Source organism: Phyllobates terribilis, unplaced genomic scaffold (assembly GCF_046119375.1).
Source record: "Phyllobates terribilis strain yellow unplaced genomic scaffold, ASM4611937v1 Scaffold_4__5_contigs__length_816908805, whole genome shotgun sequence".
NCBI classification, from domain to species: domain Eukaryota; kingdom Metazoa; phylum Chordata; class Amphibia; order Anura; family Dendrobatidae; genus Phyllobates; species Phyllobates terribilis.
The window spans coordinates 786444774-786460741 of NW_027362764.1; the positions used below are offsets into that span (position 1 = coordinate 786444774).

At 52.0% G+C, this 15968-nt stretch overlaps 1 protein-coding gene across 7 annotated transcripts in view; it reads right to left on the minus strand.

Moving 5' to 3' along the window:
* The window catches only part of TSNARE1 (t-SNARE domain containing 1), a 305999-nt gene that overhangs the window by 220147 nt on the left and 69884 nt on the right, over positions 1-15968 (minus strand). For 6 of the 7 annotated variants that reach the window (XM_073679958.1, XM_073679959.1, XM_073679953.1 and 3 more), the window contains one exon: positions 11518-11643. In XM_073679958.1, coding sequence (XP_073536059.1) covers positions 11518-11602 — 85 coding nt within the window. In that variant the 5' untranslated portion in view covers positions 11603-11643. Of the gene's footprint in view, positions 1-11517; positions 11644-15968 lie in introns of those variants that run through there. The other variant, XM_073679954.1, reaches the window with a different exon arrangement.

Here is a 15968-nt window from a genome sequence, read left to right on the forward strand (position 1 = left end):
GCAGAGCAGAGAGGGGGGGCGCAGCAGAGCAGAGAGGGGGGGCGCAGCAGAGCAGAGAGGGGGGGCGCAGCAGAGCAGAGAGAGGGGGCGCAGCAGAGCAGAGAGAGGGGGCGCAGCAGAGCAGAGAGAGGGGGCGCAGCAGAGCAGAGAGAGGGGGCGCAGCAGAGAGATGGGGCGCAGCAGAGAGAGGGGTCTACTCTGCTGCATCCCCTCTCTCTCTCTGCTGCGCCCCTTGTATCTCTGCTCTGCTGCGGCCCCTCTCTCTCTCTCTGCTCTGCTGCGGCCCCTCTCTCTCTCTCTGCTCTGCTGCGGCCCCTCTCTCTCTCTCTGCTCTGCTGCGGCCCCTCTCTCTCTCTCTGCTCTGCTGCGGCCCCTCTCTCTCTCTCTGCTCTGCCGCGGCCCCTCTCTCTCTCTCTGCTCTGCCGCGGCCCCTCTCTCTCTCTCTGCTCTGCCGCGGCCCCTCTCTCTCTCTCTGCTCTGCTGCGGCCCCTCTCTCTCTCTCTGCTCTGCTGCGGCCCCTCTCTCTCTCTCTGCTCTGCTGCGGCCCCTCTCTCTCTCTCTGCTCTGCTGCGGCCCCTCTCTCTCTCTCTGCTCTGCTGCGGCCCCTCTCTCTCTCTCTGCTCTGCTGCGGCCCCTCTCTCTCTCTCTGCTCTGCTGCGGCCCCTCTCTCTCTCTCTGCTCTGCTGCGGCCCCTCTCTCTCTCTCTGCTCTGCTGCGGCCCCTCTCTCTCTCTGCTCTGCTGCGGCCCCTCTCTCTCTCTGCTCTGCTGCGGCCCCTCTCTCTCTCTGCTCTGCTGCGGCCCCCTCTCTCTGCTCTGCTGCGCCCCCTCTCTCTGCTCTGCTGCGGCCCCTCTCTCTGCTCTGCTGCGGCCCCTCTCTCTGCTCTGCTGCGGCCCCTCTCTCTCTGCTCTGCTGCGGCCCCTCTCTCTCTGCTCTGCTGCGGCCCCTCTCTCTCTGCTCTGCTGCGGCCCCTTTCTCTCTGCTCTGCTGCGGCCCCTCTCTCTCTGCTCTGCTGCGGCCCCTCTCTCTCTGCTCTGCTGCGGCCCCTCTCTCTCTGCTCTGCTGCGCCACCTTCTTCCCTGGCCTGCTGCGCCCCTTCTCTCTGCTCTGCTGCGCCCCCTTCTTCCCTGGCCTGCTGCGCCCCCCCATCTCTCTGCTCTGCTGCGCCCCCCCATCTCCCTGCTCTCTCTCTGCTCTGCCCCCTCTCTGCTCTCTCTCTCTGCTGCGCCCCACCTCTCTGGTCTGCTGCGCCCCTTGTCTCTCTGCTCTGCGGCACCCCCTCTCTCTCTGCTCTGCGGCGCCTCCATCCTCCCTGGCTTGCGGCGCCCCCTCTCTCTGCTGCGCCCCCTTTTTCCCTGGCCTGCGGCGCCCTCTCTCTGCTCTGCTGCACCCCCCTTCTCTCTGCGGCACCCCCTCTCTCTGCTCTGCCCCCCCTCTCTGCTCTGCAGCGCCCCCCCTCTCTGCTCTGCTGCGCCCCCCCTCCCTGCTCTGCTGCGCCCCCCCCTCTGCTCTGCTGCGCCCCCCCCCTCCCTGCTCTGCTGCGCCCCCCCCTCCCTGCTCTGCTGCGCCCCCTCCTCCCTGCTCTGCTGCGCCCCCCCCTCCCTGCTCTGCTGCGCCCCCCCCTCCCTGCTCTGCTGCGCCCCCTCCTCCCTGCTCTGCTGCGCCCCCCCCTCCCTGCTCTGCTGCGCCCCCTCTCTCTGCTCTGCTGCGCCCCCTCTCTCTGCTCTGCTGCGCCCCCTCTCTCTGCTCTGCTGCGCCCCCTCTCTCTCTGCTCTGCTGCGCCCCCTCTCTCTCTGCTCTGCTGCGCCCCCTCTCTCTCTGCTCTGCTGCGCCCCCTCTCTCTCTGCTCTGCTGCGCCTTCTTCCCTGGCATGCGCCGCCCCCTCTCTCTGCTCTGCGGCGCCCCCTCTCTCTGCTCTGCGGCGCCCCCTCTCTCTGCTCTGCGGCGCCTTCTTCCCTGGCATGCGCCACCCCTCTCTCTGCTCTGCGGCGCCCCCTCTCTCTGCTCTGCGGCGCCCCCTCTCTCTGCTCTGTGGCGCCCCCTCTCTCTGCTCTGCGGCGCCCCCTCTCTCTGCTCTGCGGCGCCCCCTCTCTCTGCTCTGCGGCGCCCCCTCTCTCTGCTCTGTGGCGCCCCCTCTCTCTGCTCTGCGGCGCCCCCTCTCTCTGCTCTGCGGCGCCCCCTCTCTCTGCTCTGCTGCCGCAGTTGCAGAATAGTGAGTGCAACTCTGGAGTATAATACAGGATGTAACTAAGGGTCAGTGGGGGGTCATATGGTAATGGATGCATTCATTATTGTATATATTTTCACGCATATGCTTAAAGGACAGCTAAATGTAATGCGTACACAGCCTTACACATTCATGGAGCCCAAAAGTGTTGGCACCCTGAAATTTGTTTAAGAAAATGAAGTATTTGAAAAAATGCAAAAATGGGGTAAGCAAAATTGTTGGCATATTTCCAAAATTGTGGGTAAACAACTTTGTTTCAAGCATGCGATGCTTGGTCAATCTCACCTGTGGCAAGTAACAGGTGTGGGCAATATGAAAATCACTTCTGAAAACAGATAAAGGGAAAAGTTGACTCAATCTTTGCATTGTGTGTCTGTGTTTGCCACACTAAGCATGAAGAACAGAAATAGGAGAAGAGAACTGTCTGAGGACTTGAGAACCAAAATTGTTGAAAAATATCAACAATCTCAAAGTTACAAGGCCATCTCCAGAGATCTTGATGTTCCTTTGTCCACGATTTGCAACATAGTCAAGAAGTTTACAACCCATGGCACTGTAGATAATCTCACTGGACGGCATAGAAAAATTAATGAAACGCAGGATAGTCCGGATGGTGGATGAGCAGCCCCAATCAAGTGGCAAAAAAACTCAAGCTGTCCTTCAGGCCCAGGGTGCATCAGTGTCAGCGTGAACTATCCGTCCACATGTGAATGAAATGAAACGCTATGGCAGGAGGTCCAGAAGGGCCCCACTGCTGACACAGAGACATAAAAAAGCTAGACTGCAGTTTGCCAAAATGTGAGTAAGCCATAATCCTTCTGGGAAAGCGTCTTGTGGGCAGATGAGACCAGGAGCTTTTGGGTAGAGCATTCTACTGTTTACTGAAAACAGAATGAGGCCTACAAAGAAAAGAACACAGCACCTACAGTCAAATATGGTGGAGGTTCAAATATGTTTTGGGGTTATTTTGCATCCTCTGGCACTGGGTGCCTTGAATGTGTGCAAGGCATCATGAAATCTGAAGAATACCAAAGGATTTTGGGTCACAATGTATTGCCCAGTGTCAGAAAGCAGGGTTTGAATCCTAGTTCATGGGTCTTCCAGCAGGATAATGACCCCAAACATAATTCAAGAAGCCCCCAGAAAAGGATGGAAACAAAGCACTGGAGAGGTCTGAAGTGGCAGCAATGAGTCCAGATATGAATCCCATTGATCACCTGTGGAGAGATCTTACAATTGCTGTTGGGAGAAGATGTCTTCACATATGAGAGACCTGGGGCAGATTGTAAGAAGAGTCTAAGATCCCAGCTGAGGAGTAAGAAGCTGATGGTTATAGGAAGCGATTGCAGTTATTTATTCCACAGGGTGCAACCAAATATTAAGTTGAGGGTACCAGCAATAGTGTTCGGCCCATTTTTGGGGTTTTGTGTGAAATTATCTCCAATTTGCCTTTTCTTCTCTTTTTTTATGTTGTTCCAATACACAAAACGTGTGGAATTGTCTGGGAGAAATACTTCCATTTTCTGGAACAATTTCCAGGGTGCCAACACTTTCGGTCATGACTGTATTTACCCTAAACAACAGAGGCATCATCACACATCACCCTGCTAAGTGTGTGAGATTTATGGGTTAACCACACATCAGATGTGAATCCCCCCACGTCACCGGCCGTATACTTCTGTATCACCCACAGTATATATCATCCATCTCCCTACACACAACCTGCTGCTCCTACGAGACAATCTCCATGTAAGGAAGAGAAGGAAAATCCCCTTCCCCTGGTGAGACCCCGCTCTGCCGCCCACCTCGCTCTGAGTAATCAGTGGTGCATCACGAGCGCAGCTCCGCAGCGTCCCACTCACACACTGCAGCAGCAGCTCAGACACATTCTTTGAAAGCATTTCACAGCTTTCCATCAGAGAAAGCCAATCTGCTTCTACATGCCACCATCATCCTTCCCGGACCCAAAGCCCACTGATGGTGGCGAGTGCGCGACTGATGGTCACCATATTGGTCGCCACATTATCGGCACATTCCTGCCTGGAAATCCTCTGTGCTGCTGGGAGCACTCCTCTCCTTCCAATTAAGTAACTTTCAGCCTTGGAGTACTCAACAAAATCTGCTTTGCTGAAAATACTCTGTGCTGCTGGAGACCCCTAACCCTCCCTTGTCCCTCTCACTCCCAGGAATGATGAACTTTTCTCCTGAAACACTCTGTGCTGCTGGGGACCCCTAATCCCCATCCCCAAGATCGACAGTTCTCCTGAAATACTCTGTGCTGCTGAGGGTCACTGCTCTTTCCACTATGTAAATTTCAACCTGTCACCACTCCTATAAAAAAAAAAAAAACACTCTGTGCTGCAGGGAGGACCCTGTTCCTTAGTCTATGACCTTAACATGACCAGCAGGTTGCTCTCCTGAAATGCTCTGTGCTGCCTGAAGACCCCGCCTGTGACCTTCGGACACAACCAGCACGCCCGTCTCCTGAAATCCTCTGTGCTGCAGGGAAACATGCTCCTTTCACCCTGCTACTCAGTCTGACACCTCCTGCTGTCCTCGCTAACATCAGCATGAGATTCAGTGCACCATGAGATCAGCACTTAGTCCTGAAATCCTCTGTGCTGCAGTAAACTCCTTCCACTGGGTAGGTCTCTGACCTCCTCCTGTTATGCCGTAGCCCTGACCATCTTCATCACGTGAGAGATTGGGGCGCCGTCCACCCCAAGTGCAATTCACCTTAAATACTCTGTGCTGCTGGTGACCTTCCCATTCTCCTCCTGACACTTGTCCTCCCCAGTACACGATTCACCATGTCAGTGTCACATGCAAGATCAGCGCTCTGCTATCCTGAAATACTCTGCACTGCAGGAATCCTGCTCCGCATATGGGTCAAGGCCTAGATTAGCCTGGCACAGCGGAGCGCTCTGCGGCCGATGCTCTGCGGGCGATGCTCTGCCTCCACTCCGCCTGTATGTCTGATCTGTGTGTGTGATGCTGTGAGGGGCAGAGCTGCTGCGGCGGCTCCTTTGATTGACGAGGGCCACAAAGGCTTTAGGCTCAGAGAACAAAGCGGCTCGGAGCCACAAAAAATAAAAAGTATTTGTGATTTTGCGTAAAATTCTTGACCTGCCTGCGCCATTTACCATCAACGAATAACAAGCCAAAAAAAGATCGCAAATGATGTATCGGACCGGACGGGTTTAGATTCCTCGGCATTCTACAGAGATCTGCCCACAGTGAATAAAATCCTTAGAGCCGGGGCGGCCCGCAGAGAGAGAGAGCCGGGGCGGCCCGCAGAGAGAGAGAGCCGGGGCGGCCCGCAGAGAGAGAGAGCCGGGGCGGCCCGCAGAGAGAGAGAGCCGGGGCGGCCCGCAGAGAGAGAGAGCCGGGGCGGCCCGCAGAGAGAGAGAGCCGGGGCGGCCCGCAGAGAGAGAGAGCCGGGGCGGCCCGCAGAGAGAGAGAGCCGGGGCGGCCCGCAGAGAGAGAGAGCCGGGGCGGCCCGCAGAGAGAGAGAGCCGGGGCGGCCCGCAGAGAGAGAGAGCCGGGGCGGCCCGCAGAGAGAGAGAGCCGGGGCGGCCCGCAGAGAGAGAGAGCCGGGGCGGCCCGCAGAGAGAGAGAGCCGGGGCGGCCCGCAGAGAGAGAGAGCCGGGGCGGCCCGCAGAGAGAGAGAGCCGGGGCGGCCCGCAGAGAGAGAGAGCCGGGGCGGCCCGCAGAGAGAGAGAGCCGGGGCGGCCCGCAGAGAGAGAGAGCCGGGGCGGCCCGCAGAGAGAGAGAGCCGGGGCGGCCCGCAGAGAGAGAGAGCCGGGGCGGCCCGCAGAGAGAGAGAGCCGGGGCGGCCCGCAGAGAGAGAGAGCCGGGGCGGCCCGCAGAGAGAGAGAGCCGGGGCGGCCCGCAGAGAGAGAGAGCCGGGGCGGCCCGCAGAGAGAGAGAGCCGGGGCGGCCCGCAGAGAGAGAGAGCCGGGGCGGCCCGCAGAGAGAGAGAGCCGGGGCGGCCCGCAGAGAGAGAGAGCCGGGGCGGCCCGCAGAGAGAGAGAGCCGGGGCGGCCCGCAGAGAGAGAGAGCCGGGGCGGCCCGCAGAGAGAGAGAGCCGGGGCGGCCCGCAGAGAGAGAGAGCCGGGGCGGCCCGCAGAGAGAGAGAGCCGGGGCGGCCCGCAGAGAGAGAGAGCCGGGGCGGCCCGCAGAGAGAGAGCCGGGGCGGCCCGCAGAGAGAGCCGGGGCGGCCCGCAGAGAGAGAGAGCCGGGGCGGCCCGCAGAGAGAGAGAGCCGGGGCGGCCCGCAGAGAGAGAGAGCCGGGGCGGCCCGCAGAGAGAGAGAGCCGGGGCGGCCCGCAGAGAGAGAGAGCCGGGGCGGCCCGCAGAGAGAGAGAGCCGGGGCGGCCCGCAGAGAGAGAGAGCCGGGGCGGCCCGCAGAGAGAGAGAGCCGGGGCGGCCCGCAGAGAGAGCCGGGGCGGCCCGCAGAGAGAGAGAGCCGGGGCGGCCCGCAGAGAGCATTGTAAGAGAATATCAGAGACAGATGTGTGCAGCTCACAGAGGAGTGTCCAGGCTGGATGCTAGTGTAACAAAGCCTCAGCTTTGAGAATTAAAGGTTTTTTTTTCTACTTTTGCAAAGTTTATAAAAAAAACGTAAGCAGTAAGATGTATCTCAATAATCAGCTCCGGACAGGAAGCGATGACATCACCAACTACCAGTCACCTGACCGCTGAGGTCACCGACTGGCTGCAGTGGTCAGGTGACTGGTGATGTCATCATCCCATTGGAGCAGCAGGAGGAGTCCAGTGGTAACAGATTCCAACCCTTCATAAATTGTGTTACAAAAGTAGCAGTTCACTCCTTTAAGTCAGGAGAGGCGCTCAGTCTTGGGGGGTGGCATTTACGGGGTCCAGCGGTGGGATATTACACAAATGTCCGAATTGGAACGTGTTTATGAAGTGCTGCTGCTGCACTGTATCGGTAGTAAAACTACAACTCCCAGCATGCACTCACAGCCCCATACCATCAGGGTATTTGTTTGCTTGAATGGAGATCTAAATTACTTCAAACACTACAACTCCCAGCATGCCCTCTCCCGCGCTGCACACAGGAGCGAAGAGCGCTTGGTTTACTGCAGCAGAGGACACAACATCATAAAGCCAAAACCGGCAATATGCGAGGATGACGGCACTGCTCATGCCCCAGTCACAGCCGGAGCTGCATTCACCATTCTGCTGGCCCTCAGGCTGCATTATGACACGAGTCAAGATGATGGGGGTGGTTGTATTCCTTCAGCAATTTAACAGAACCTATATCAAATAGTCATGTCTGATTACGCTCCAGTCACATCCAAAGCTGCATACAAGACATTACTAAACAATGAAGAAACGGGGGGGATTTCAAAGCAGTTGACGTGAAACCAGAATTGCGATCGCAGCTCTGGATGTTATTGGAGTATAACATACAACATAAATCCTTCCTTCATGGTCTCTTCATCATTCACTTCCAGAGCTGCAAGTAATTTTGGAGATGGCGCTCACTGTTTATTACTTTACGTTACTGTTGTGAAATCTTGCAGCATCGAGACACTAGCAGAATTTTGAGTGAAGCTCTGGATGTGACTGAAGTAAAACATATCAGTTTTTTTTTTTTACTCAGGTCTCCAGTCACATCCAGATCTGCAAGTATTTTCGGAGACTGAGTTTACCCTTTCTCATCTTATTGTACAGTGATACAACAATGCATGGAACGCAGAACTATGAATGCAGCTCTGGATGTGACAGGAGTATTAAAGCAAACTTTCGTTGGTCCTGCAGGGGGCAGCAGATTGATGTAGGATCCTGAATCTTGACTGCAAAGAGGAAACTGTCAGAACTGTGATTGCAGCTCTGGAGGTGACATAACATATTAGATGCGTTTCAGAATTTTTTTTCTAGATTTGGCCACGTTTTAGATCCAGGGGTGAAACTTGGGGCCTCCGTTTGTAGGACGCCGCCATATTCTGCGCGGTTTACTAGAAATCCATGTGTCCGCCGTGACGCTTTATGGGCAGAGCGCTGCTGTCCGCGCTCGGCGCAGTGCTCCGTACATACCGCAGAACAGGCGGGAGAAAATAATAATACATCTCTGCAGGAAGTATACCGGAGGGGGCACTAAATATAGACCCCATAAATCTCTCACCCGAGGTGGCGGCTGCGGGCGCGGAGGCTCATTTATAATACTTAGGCATCACTTTTTTTTACAAAACCATTACAGACAAAGTGCGGCCGACCGATGAGGCACGTGGGACCGGGGAGCGCGAGCCCCGATGGTCCCCGCATAGAGGACAGATGAATTGCGCTGCTGATGAGTGATAATTACGCCTCATGGGGCCCCCGAATACACCGCGACATTTATTTCAGATTTTCTAGAAATATTAGTATATTTATATAAAATGTGTTTATAAATGTGCGAAACGAACGTCAAACCGTGAACCTTAAAAGGAAAACTCAACCCCAACACTTCCATAGAGTGCCGGGATAACGCCACCATACCAAGCTCACATAATAACACTATATAGCGCATTAGTATGGCCATACTCCACATAAAGGCCCTTCCAGATAGGACAACATGGTTATACACAGCCCACATAATGCTGCCATATGGTGACTAAATAATACCATCTTTACAGACCACACAAACGTCTTCCACGTAGCATTGTCCTATGCAGCCCACATAAAACTACCATATAGTGCCCAAATAATACTCAATATTCATAAACTAAGAACCCACAAAGCACCGCCATACATTGGCAAAATACCGCATGTAAATAATACTGACTTAAAAAGCCAAACACTGCTATGTAGTCAACAAAAAAGGCAGAAACCAAACAGTCAACGAGCCCATGTGTCAAAATCTAGTTATAGAATAATACTTTCTGAAAGAGCCGGCATAATTCTGCGGCATAGTGCCTCATTAACATACAGTACCCAAATAATTACCCCTCCAGTCAAAAAGAGCCCACAAAATCCTGACATACTTGACTATGTCCGGGCCTTTCTCCCCGCCAGAGGCAGAGGGGCCGGGCCTTTCTCCCCGCCAGAGGCAGAGGGGCCGGGCCTTTCTCCCCGCCAGAGGCAGAGGGGCCGGGCCTTTCTCCCCGCCAGAGGCAGAGGGGCCGGGCCTTTCTCCCCGCCAGAGGCAGAGGGGCCGGGCCTTTCTCCCCGCCAGAGGCAGAGGGGCCGGGCCTTTCTCCCCGCCAGAGGCAGAGGGGCCGGGCCTTTCTCCCCGCCAGAGGCAGAGGGGCCGGGCCTTTCTCCCCGCCAGAGGCAGAGGGGGAACAGGTCTCTCTGCCTCCAGAAGAAACATATGCACCATACTAGACACGGGAGGCACTGGAGAATGGGCATGTGAAGACCCGGGGTCTTCCATGGGCATAATACTACTGAGACAACATGGGGTGAGGGTAAAACAGCGTGGCAATACTTTAATAAACCACCAAACGGACAATAAACACATAGAACAGTCCCAACAAATACCCAAGAAGGTACAACATTACATAGTCTCACCCTTCTGCTGGCCAAAGCAGCTGCGACTTTGGGACTTCCAGAGCCAACTACCTCAACCCCAAACAACATATCCATGAGGCCAGTTGACTTCATCATCCCAACCTTGTCTCCCCAAATGTATCCATGGGCTCTCTGATAGTCAATGGAGCAAATCCGTACCTTTCCAGCCAGAGCCATATACCCTTAGGCTGGAATCATGTAGAATCCAAATCTGTGTCTCGTTGGTTAAAGCCATGCTACCAAGCTGATGGTCTGAAGAGAGTCTGAACTTTGATTCTCCTTGTGAAGTCTCTTTCAATTATCTATTTCAAAACTGCCAGCTGTAGAGGCATACGTTAATTAAATAGCTCACATTTGTTCTTTCAAGTACACATCCAAAGGGGAAGGGTTAGGGAGGGTATTATTCTACAGGGTTCAGGTCTCATTGTTTGAGCATTTAATCAATTTACATAGTTGGCATAGTAGGGGGCTCTTGTAAATAAACATCTAATTGGCTTTAGTAGAATATGAATTAGCATAGTAACAAACATCGTTGTTTCAGAACCAAGAGAAGACAATATTCAGGGTTATACAAATACTGGTCTGTCCTTCTTGACCCACCAAAGAAATACACACAAGTTCTCAAGTCAACACAAACACAATAATGCACTTGTTTTGGCTTAACAAATCTAGAAGTCTGGCTGATAAAGATTAGAAGCAGTTTCGTCACAGGGCGGCGCCGGAGCAACCCCTTTAAGGGCAATATTTATTTTTATAATCTAGGATATGAGTGTCGCTAATTTTGACAGACTGCATAATAGGAGACGTCTTGGTGCTGCCGTGTCGGGACCTTCCTCCTCCACAATGACACGGCAAGCCATGTAATATACTGAGAAGAGCTAGTTACATAGGAATGGTTGAGGTCTGTTACTATGGAGAAGCATAGATCTGCACAAGGGCTGTATACCGAGAAAGAAATACAACACAGCTTGGACAGTTGGGTCTTTATGGCCGGACCGGTCTCATCTTTATCTCACTTTATCTTTAGCGACATGTAGTGGTGCAGGAGTATAAAAAAAGAGAAGTCGGTCAGGATAAAGCAAGGCTCTTGGCTGCATATGTGGAATGATAGGAGTTGTAGTCCCTGCACTGGGACGTGACTGCAGGCTCTGGAGCTGGAGCTGGAGCTGGAGCTGCATACCGGATGTGATCGGAGTCTCAGCGGCTCACACACGATGGATATTTTTGTAACCGTAGTGACAAGAACATTTCTGAGATGAGGAGACCCGCACTAATGTACAGGGGGCAACGCCGAACCTGCGATTACATGCGGAGACCCTCGATAGAGGTGATGGGAGGGATTCACATCAGATCAGACACCATCGCCATGAATTCAGGATCTGTTATGGGATTTCTGGACTGCAGCGGGGAGCAGAGCCTCGGGCGGAGCAGCGGGGAGCAGAGCCTCGGGCGGCGCAGCGGGGAGCAGAGCCTCGGGCGGCGCAGCGGGGAGCAGAGCCTCGGGCGGCGCAGCGGGGAGCAGAGCCTCGGGCGGAGCAGCGGGGAGCAGAGCCTCGGGCGGAGCAGCGGGGAGCAGAGCCTCGGGCGGAGCAGCGGGGAGCAGAGCCTCGGGCGGCGCAGCGGGGAGCAGAGCCTCGGGCGGCGCAGCGGGGAGCAGAGCCTCGGGCGGCGCAGCGGGGAGCAGAGCCTCGGGCGGCGCAGCGAGGAGCAGAGCCTCGGGCGGCGCAGCGGGGAGCAGAGCCTCGGGCGGCGCAGCTATCGCCGGGGCTCATACCTAGAGGTTGGTATCCTTGAGCAGAGGGTCCGCCAAAGGGGTTTCTGCTTCCAAATCCACTGCCATCAACAGAGCCATACGACATGTTGGAAGACCGGATTCAGGCTGGATGGAGGCACAGGAGAGCTGGAAAACAAGGAGAAAGAAGCGAGATAATGACTCCGGTCTGGTCCCATATTTACCGCTCATATAATCAACAGCACCGGAGGCAGTGCACACGTTACACCGCCCTCACCAATCCCTCCAGGGGCCGACGCAGATAAAGGGTGTGAACACAGGGGGTCTTCCGTGGGCATAATACTAGTCAGACAACACAGGGTGAGGGTAAAACAGAATGGCAATACTTTATTGAACCACAGAACAGGCAATAAACAGATAGAACAGTCCTAGTAAACACCCAAGATGGTAGAACATTACACAGTCTCCTCACACTTCTGCTGGTCCGATGGGAATAGAACAGCTGTGACTTTGGGACTTCCAGAGCCAACTACCTCAACCAGCGGCCCCCCGCTTTTGACAGGCCCCCACAGAGGAGGTAGCGGCAAGCTTAGGAAGCTGACAGTCCATCAAGGTACAAGGCCAGGAGACCCGGGTCCTACTCTGGCCTCTTCGAGAGTTTCCATGGGGCCAGATGACCGGCTGGTCCCAATCTGGCTTCTCTGAATGTCTCCATGGGGCCAGGAACTTTATCGTCCCAACCTGTTCTTCCCAAATGTATCCATGGGTTCTCTGATGGTAAATGGAGCAGATCTGTATCCTTCCAGCCAGGGCCGTATACCCTTAGGCCGGAATCATGTAGAATCCGAATCTGTGTCTCTTTGGATAAAGCCATGCTACCAAGCTGATGTCCTGAAGAGTCTGTCTGATCTGTGATTCTCTCATTCAATTCTCCCTGCTACAGAGGCATATGTCCCTTAAAGGGGTTTTCCCACGAAAAAAAGTTTAATCAATAGATCTTGGAATAATAATAAGTTCCACAATTGGATGCGTTTAAATAAAATGTTCCTGTGCTGAGATAATCTTATAAATGTGCCCCTGCTGTGTACTGTGTAATGGCTGTGTCTGACCATGTGTCTGACCTGTGCGATGTATTGGTTCCGATGCCCTGTGCAGACAATGGGGGTCCTGTCCAGACTGCGGCAGTGACTGCACACGGCAGCATTGTGGGGGGTCTTATACTGCAAGTTCTCAGTCTTCAGGAAGGAAAACTAAGGAAAAAAACAGGAGTTTCCCTTTAAGAATAAGTGTTTCTTCAAAATACCCCAATTAGGGGAACGAATCCCTCCTAACTCCACAAGCGGCAATCAGACAAGCTCTCTGATCAACATCACAGAATCTAGTGCCAATGATGTGTAATATATTTATCAAGAGAAAAATCCAGGATGCCTGGTACTTGTCATGCATCAACAAGTACAATACCATGTGGCAGAAAAGTCCATAGACACACTGCTCGTACAGTAAAGAATCCACAATCTCATTGCTCGTGAAGAAAATAATACATAGTCCTACTGCTCGTACAGTGAAGAATCCATAGTCTCACTGCTCGTACAGTGAAGAATCCATAGTCTCACTGCTCGTACAGTGAAAAATCCATAGTCACACTGCTCATACAGTAAAGAATCCATATTCTCACTACTCGCACAGTAAAGAATACACAATCGTAATGCTATGACAATGAAGAATCCATAGTCTCTCTGCTCGCAAAATGAAAAAACCATAGACACACTGCTGACATAGTGAAGGAATCCATAGTCCCATTGCTGGTACAGAAAATAATTCATATTCTCACTACTTGCACAGTAAAGAATCCACAGTCAAACTGCTTGTACTGTAAAGAATCTATATTGCACTATTTGAACAGTAAGGAATCCCCAGTCTAACTGCTCTTACAGTAAATAATCACTGCCTGTGATGATAAAGCTTTCCTGTAGCCGCAGAGGACGCTCCTAGTCACAGATGACGGCCTAAATGTAAAAATATCATTATACAGATCTATTTGTACAATGTAATAACATCGTCCCCAAGACTTTGTGTTTGCAAACTGAACAACCCCAGGTTTGATGATCGGTCATCTGCAGTTCACCCAGTCCCTTCATAATCACGGCCGCTATTCTCTGCACACACTCCAGGTCAGATATGTCTCTATATACAATAGAGATAATAAATAGTCCTCTATATACAGCAGATACAATGTATTGACCTCTCCTCTATATACAGCAGATACAGTGTATCATCCTCTTCTCCTCTATATACACAGATACAAGGGAGGGTATTATCCAACAGGGCTCAGGTCTCATTGTTTGAGCATTTAATCAATTTACATAGTTGGTATTGTAGGGGGCTCTTGTAAATAAACATCCAACTGGCTTTAGTAGAATATGCAATTAGCATAATAACAAACATCATTGCTTCAGAACCAAGAGAAGACAACATTCAGGGCTATACAAATACTGGTCTGTCCTTCTTGACCCACCAAAGAAACACACACAAGTTCTCAAGTCAACACAAACACAATAGTGTATTTCTCTTGGCTTAACAAATCTAGACGTCTGGCTGATTAAGATAAGGAGCTGTTTCGAAACAATCGTCCTCTCCTCCTCTATACACAGCAGATACAATGTATCGTCCTCTATACACAGCAGATACAACGTATCGCCCTCTATACACAGCAGATACAACGTATCGTCCTCTATACACAGCAGATACAACGTATCGTCCTCTATACACAGCAGATACAACGTATCGTCCTCTATACACAGCAGATACAACGTATCGTCCTCTATACACAGCAGATACAACGTATCGTCCTCTATACACAGCAGATACAACGTATCGTCCTCTATACACAGCAGATACAACGTATCGTCCTCTATACACAGCAGATACAATGTATCGTCCTCTATACACAGCAGATACAATGTATCGTCCTCTATACACAGCAGATACAATGTATCGTCCTCTCCTCTATATACAGCAGATTCAATGTATCGCCCTCTATACACAGGAGATACAATGTATCGTCCTCTATACACAGCAGATACAATGTATCGTCCTCTATACACAGCAGATACAATGTATCGTCCTCTATACACAGCAGATACAATGTATCGTCCTCTATACACAGCAGATACAATGTATCGCCCTCTATACACAGCAGATACAACGTATCGCCCTCTATACACAGCAGATACAACGTATCGTCCTCTATACACAGCAGATACAACGTATCGTCCTCTATACACAGCAGATACAACGTATCGTCCTCTATACACAGCAGATACAACGTATCGTCCTCTATACACAGCAGATACAACGTATCGTCCTCTATACACAGCAGATACAACGTATCGTCCTCTATACACAGCAGATACAACGTATCGTCCTCTATACACAGCAGATACAACGTATCGTCCTCTATACACAGCAGATACAACGTATCGTCCTCTATACACAGCAGATACAATGTATCGTCCTCTCCTCTATATACAGCAGATTCAATGTATCGCCCTCTATACACAGGAGATACAATGTATCGTCCTCTATACACAGCAGATACAATGTATCGTCCTCTATACACAGCAGATACAATGTATCGTCCTCTATACACAGCAGATACAATGTATCGTCCTCTATACACAGCAGATACAATGTATCGTCCTCTATACACAGCAGATACAATGTATCGTCCTCTATACACAGCAGATACAACGTATCGCCCTCTATACACAGCAGATACAACGTATCGCCCTCTATACACAGCAGATACAACGTATAGCCCTCTATACACAGCAGATACAACGTATCGCCCTCTATACACAGCAGATACAACGTATCGCCCTCTATACACAGCAGATACAATGTATCGTCCTCTATACACAGCAGATACAATGCATCATCCTCTATACACAGCAGATACAATGCATCATCCTCTATACACAGCAGATACAATGCATCGTCCTCTATACACAGCAGATACAATGTATCGTCCTCTCCTCTATATACAGCAGATTCAATGTATCGTCCTCTATATACAGCAGATACAATGTATCGTCCTCTATACACAGCAGATACAATGTATCGTCCTCTATACACAGCAGATACAATGTATCGTCCTCTATACACAGCAGATACAATGTATCGTCCTCTCCTCTATATACAGCAGATACAATGTATCGTCCTCTATATACAGCAGAAACAATGTATCGTCCTCTATACACAGCAGATACAATGTATCGTCCTCTATACACAGCAGATACAATGTATCGTCCTCTATACACAGCAGATACAACGTATCGTCCTCTATACACAGCAGATACAACGTATCGTCCTCTATACACAGCAGATACAACGTATCGTCCTCTATACACAGCAGATACAATGTATCGCCCTCTATACACAGCAGATACAATGTATCGCCCTCTATACACAGCAGATAGTGTGTATCGCCCTCT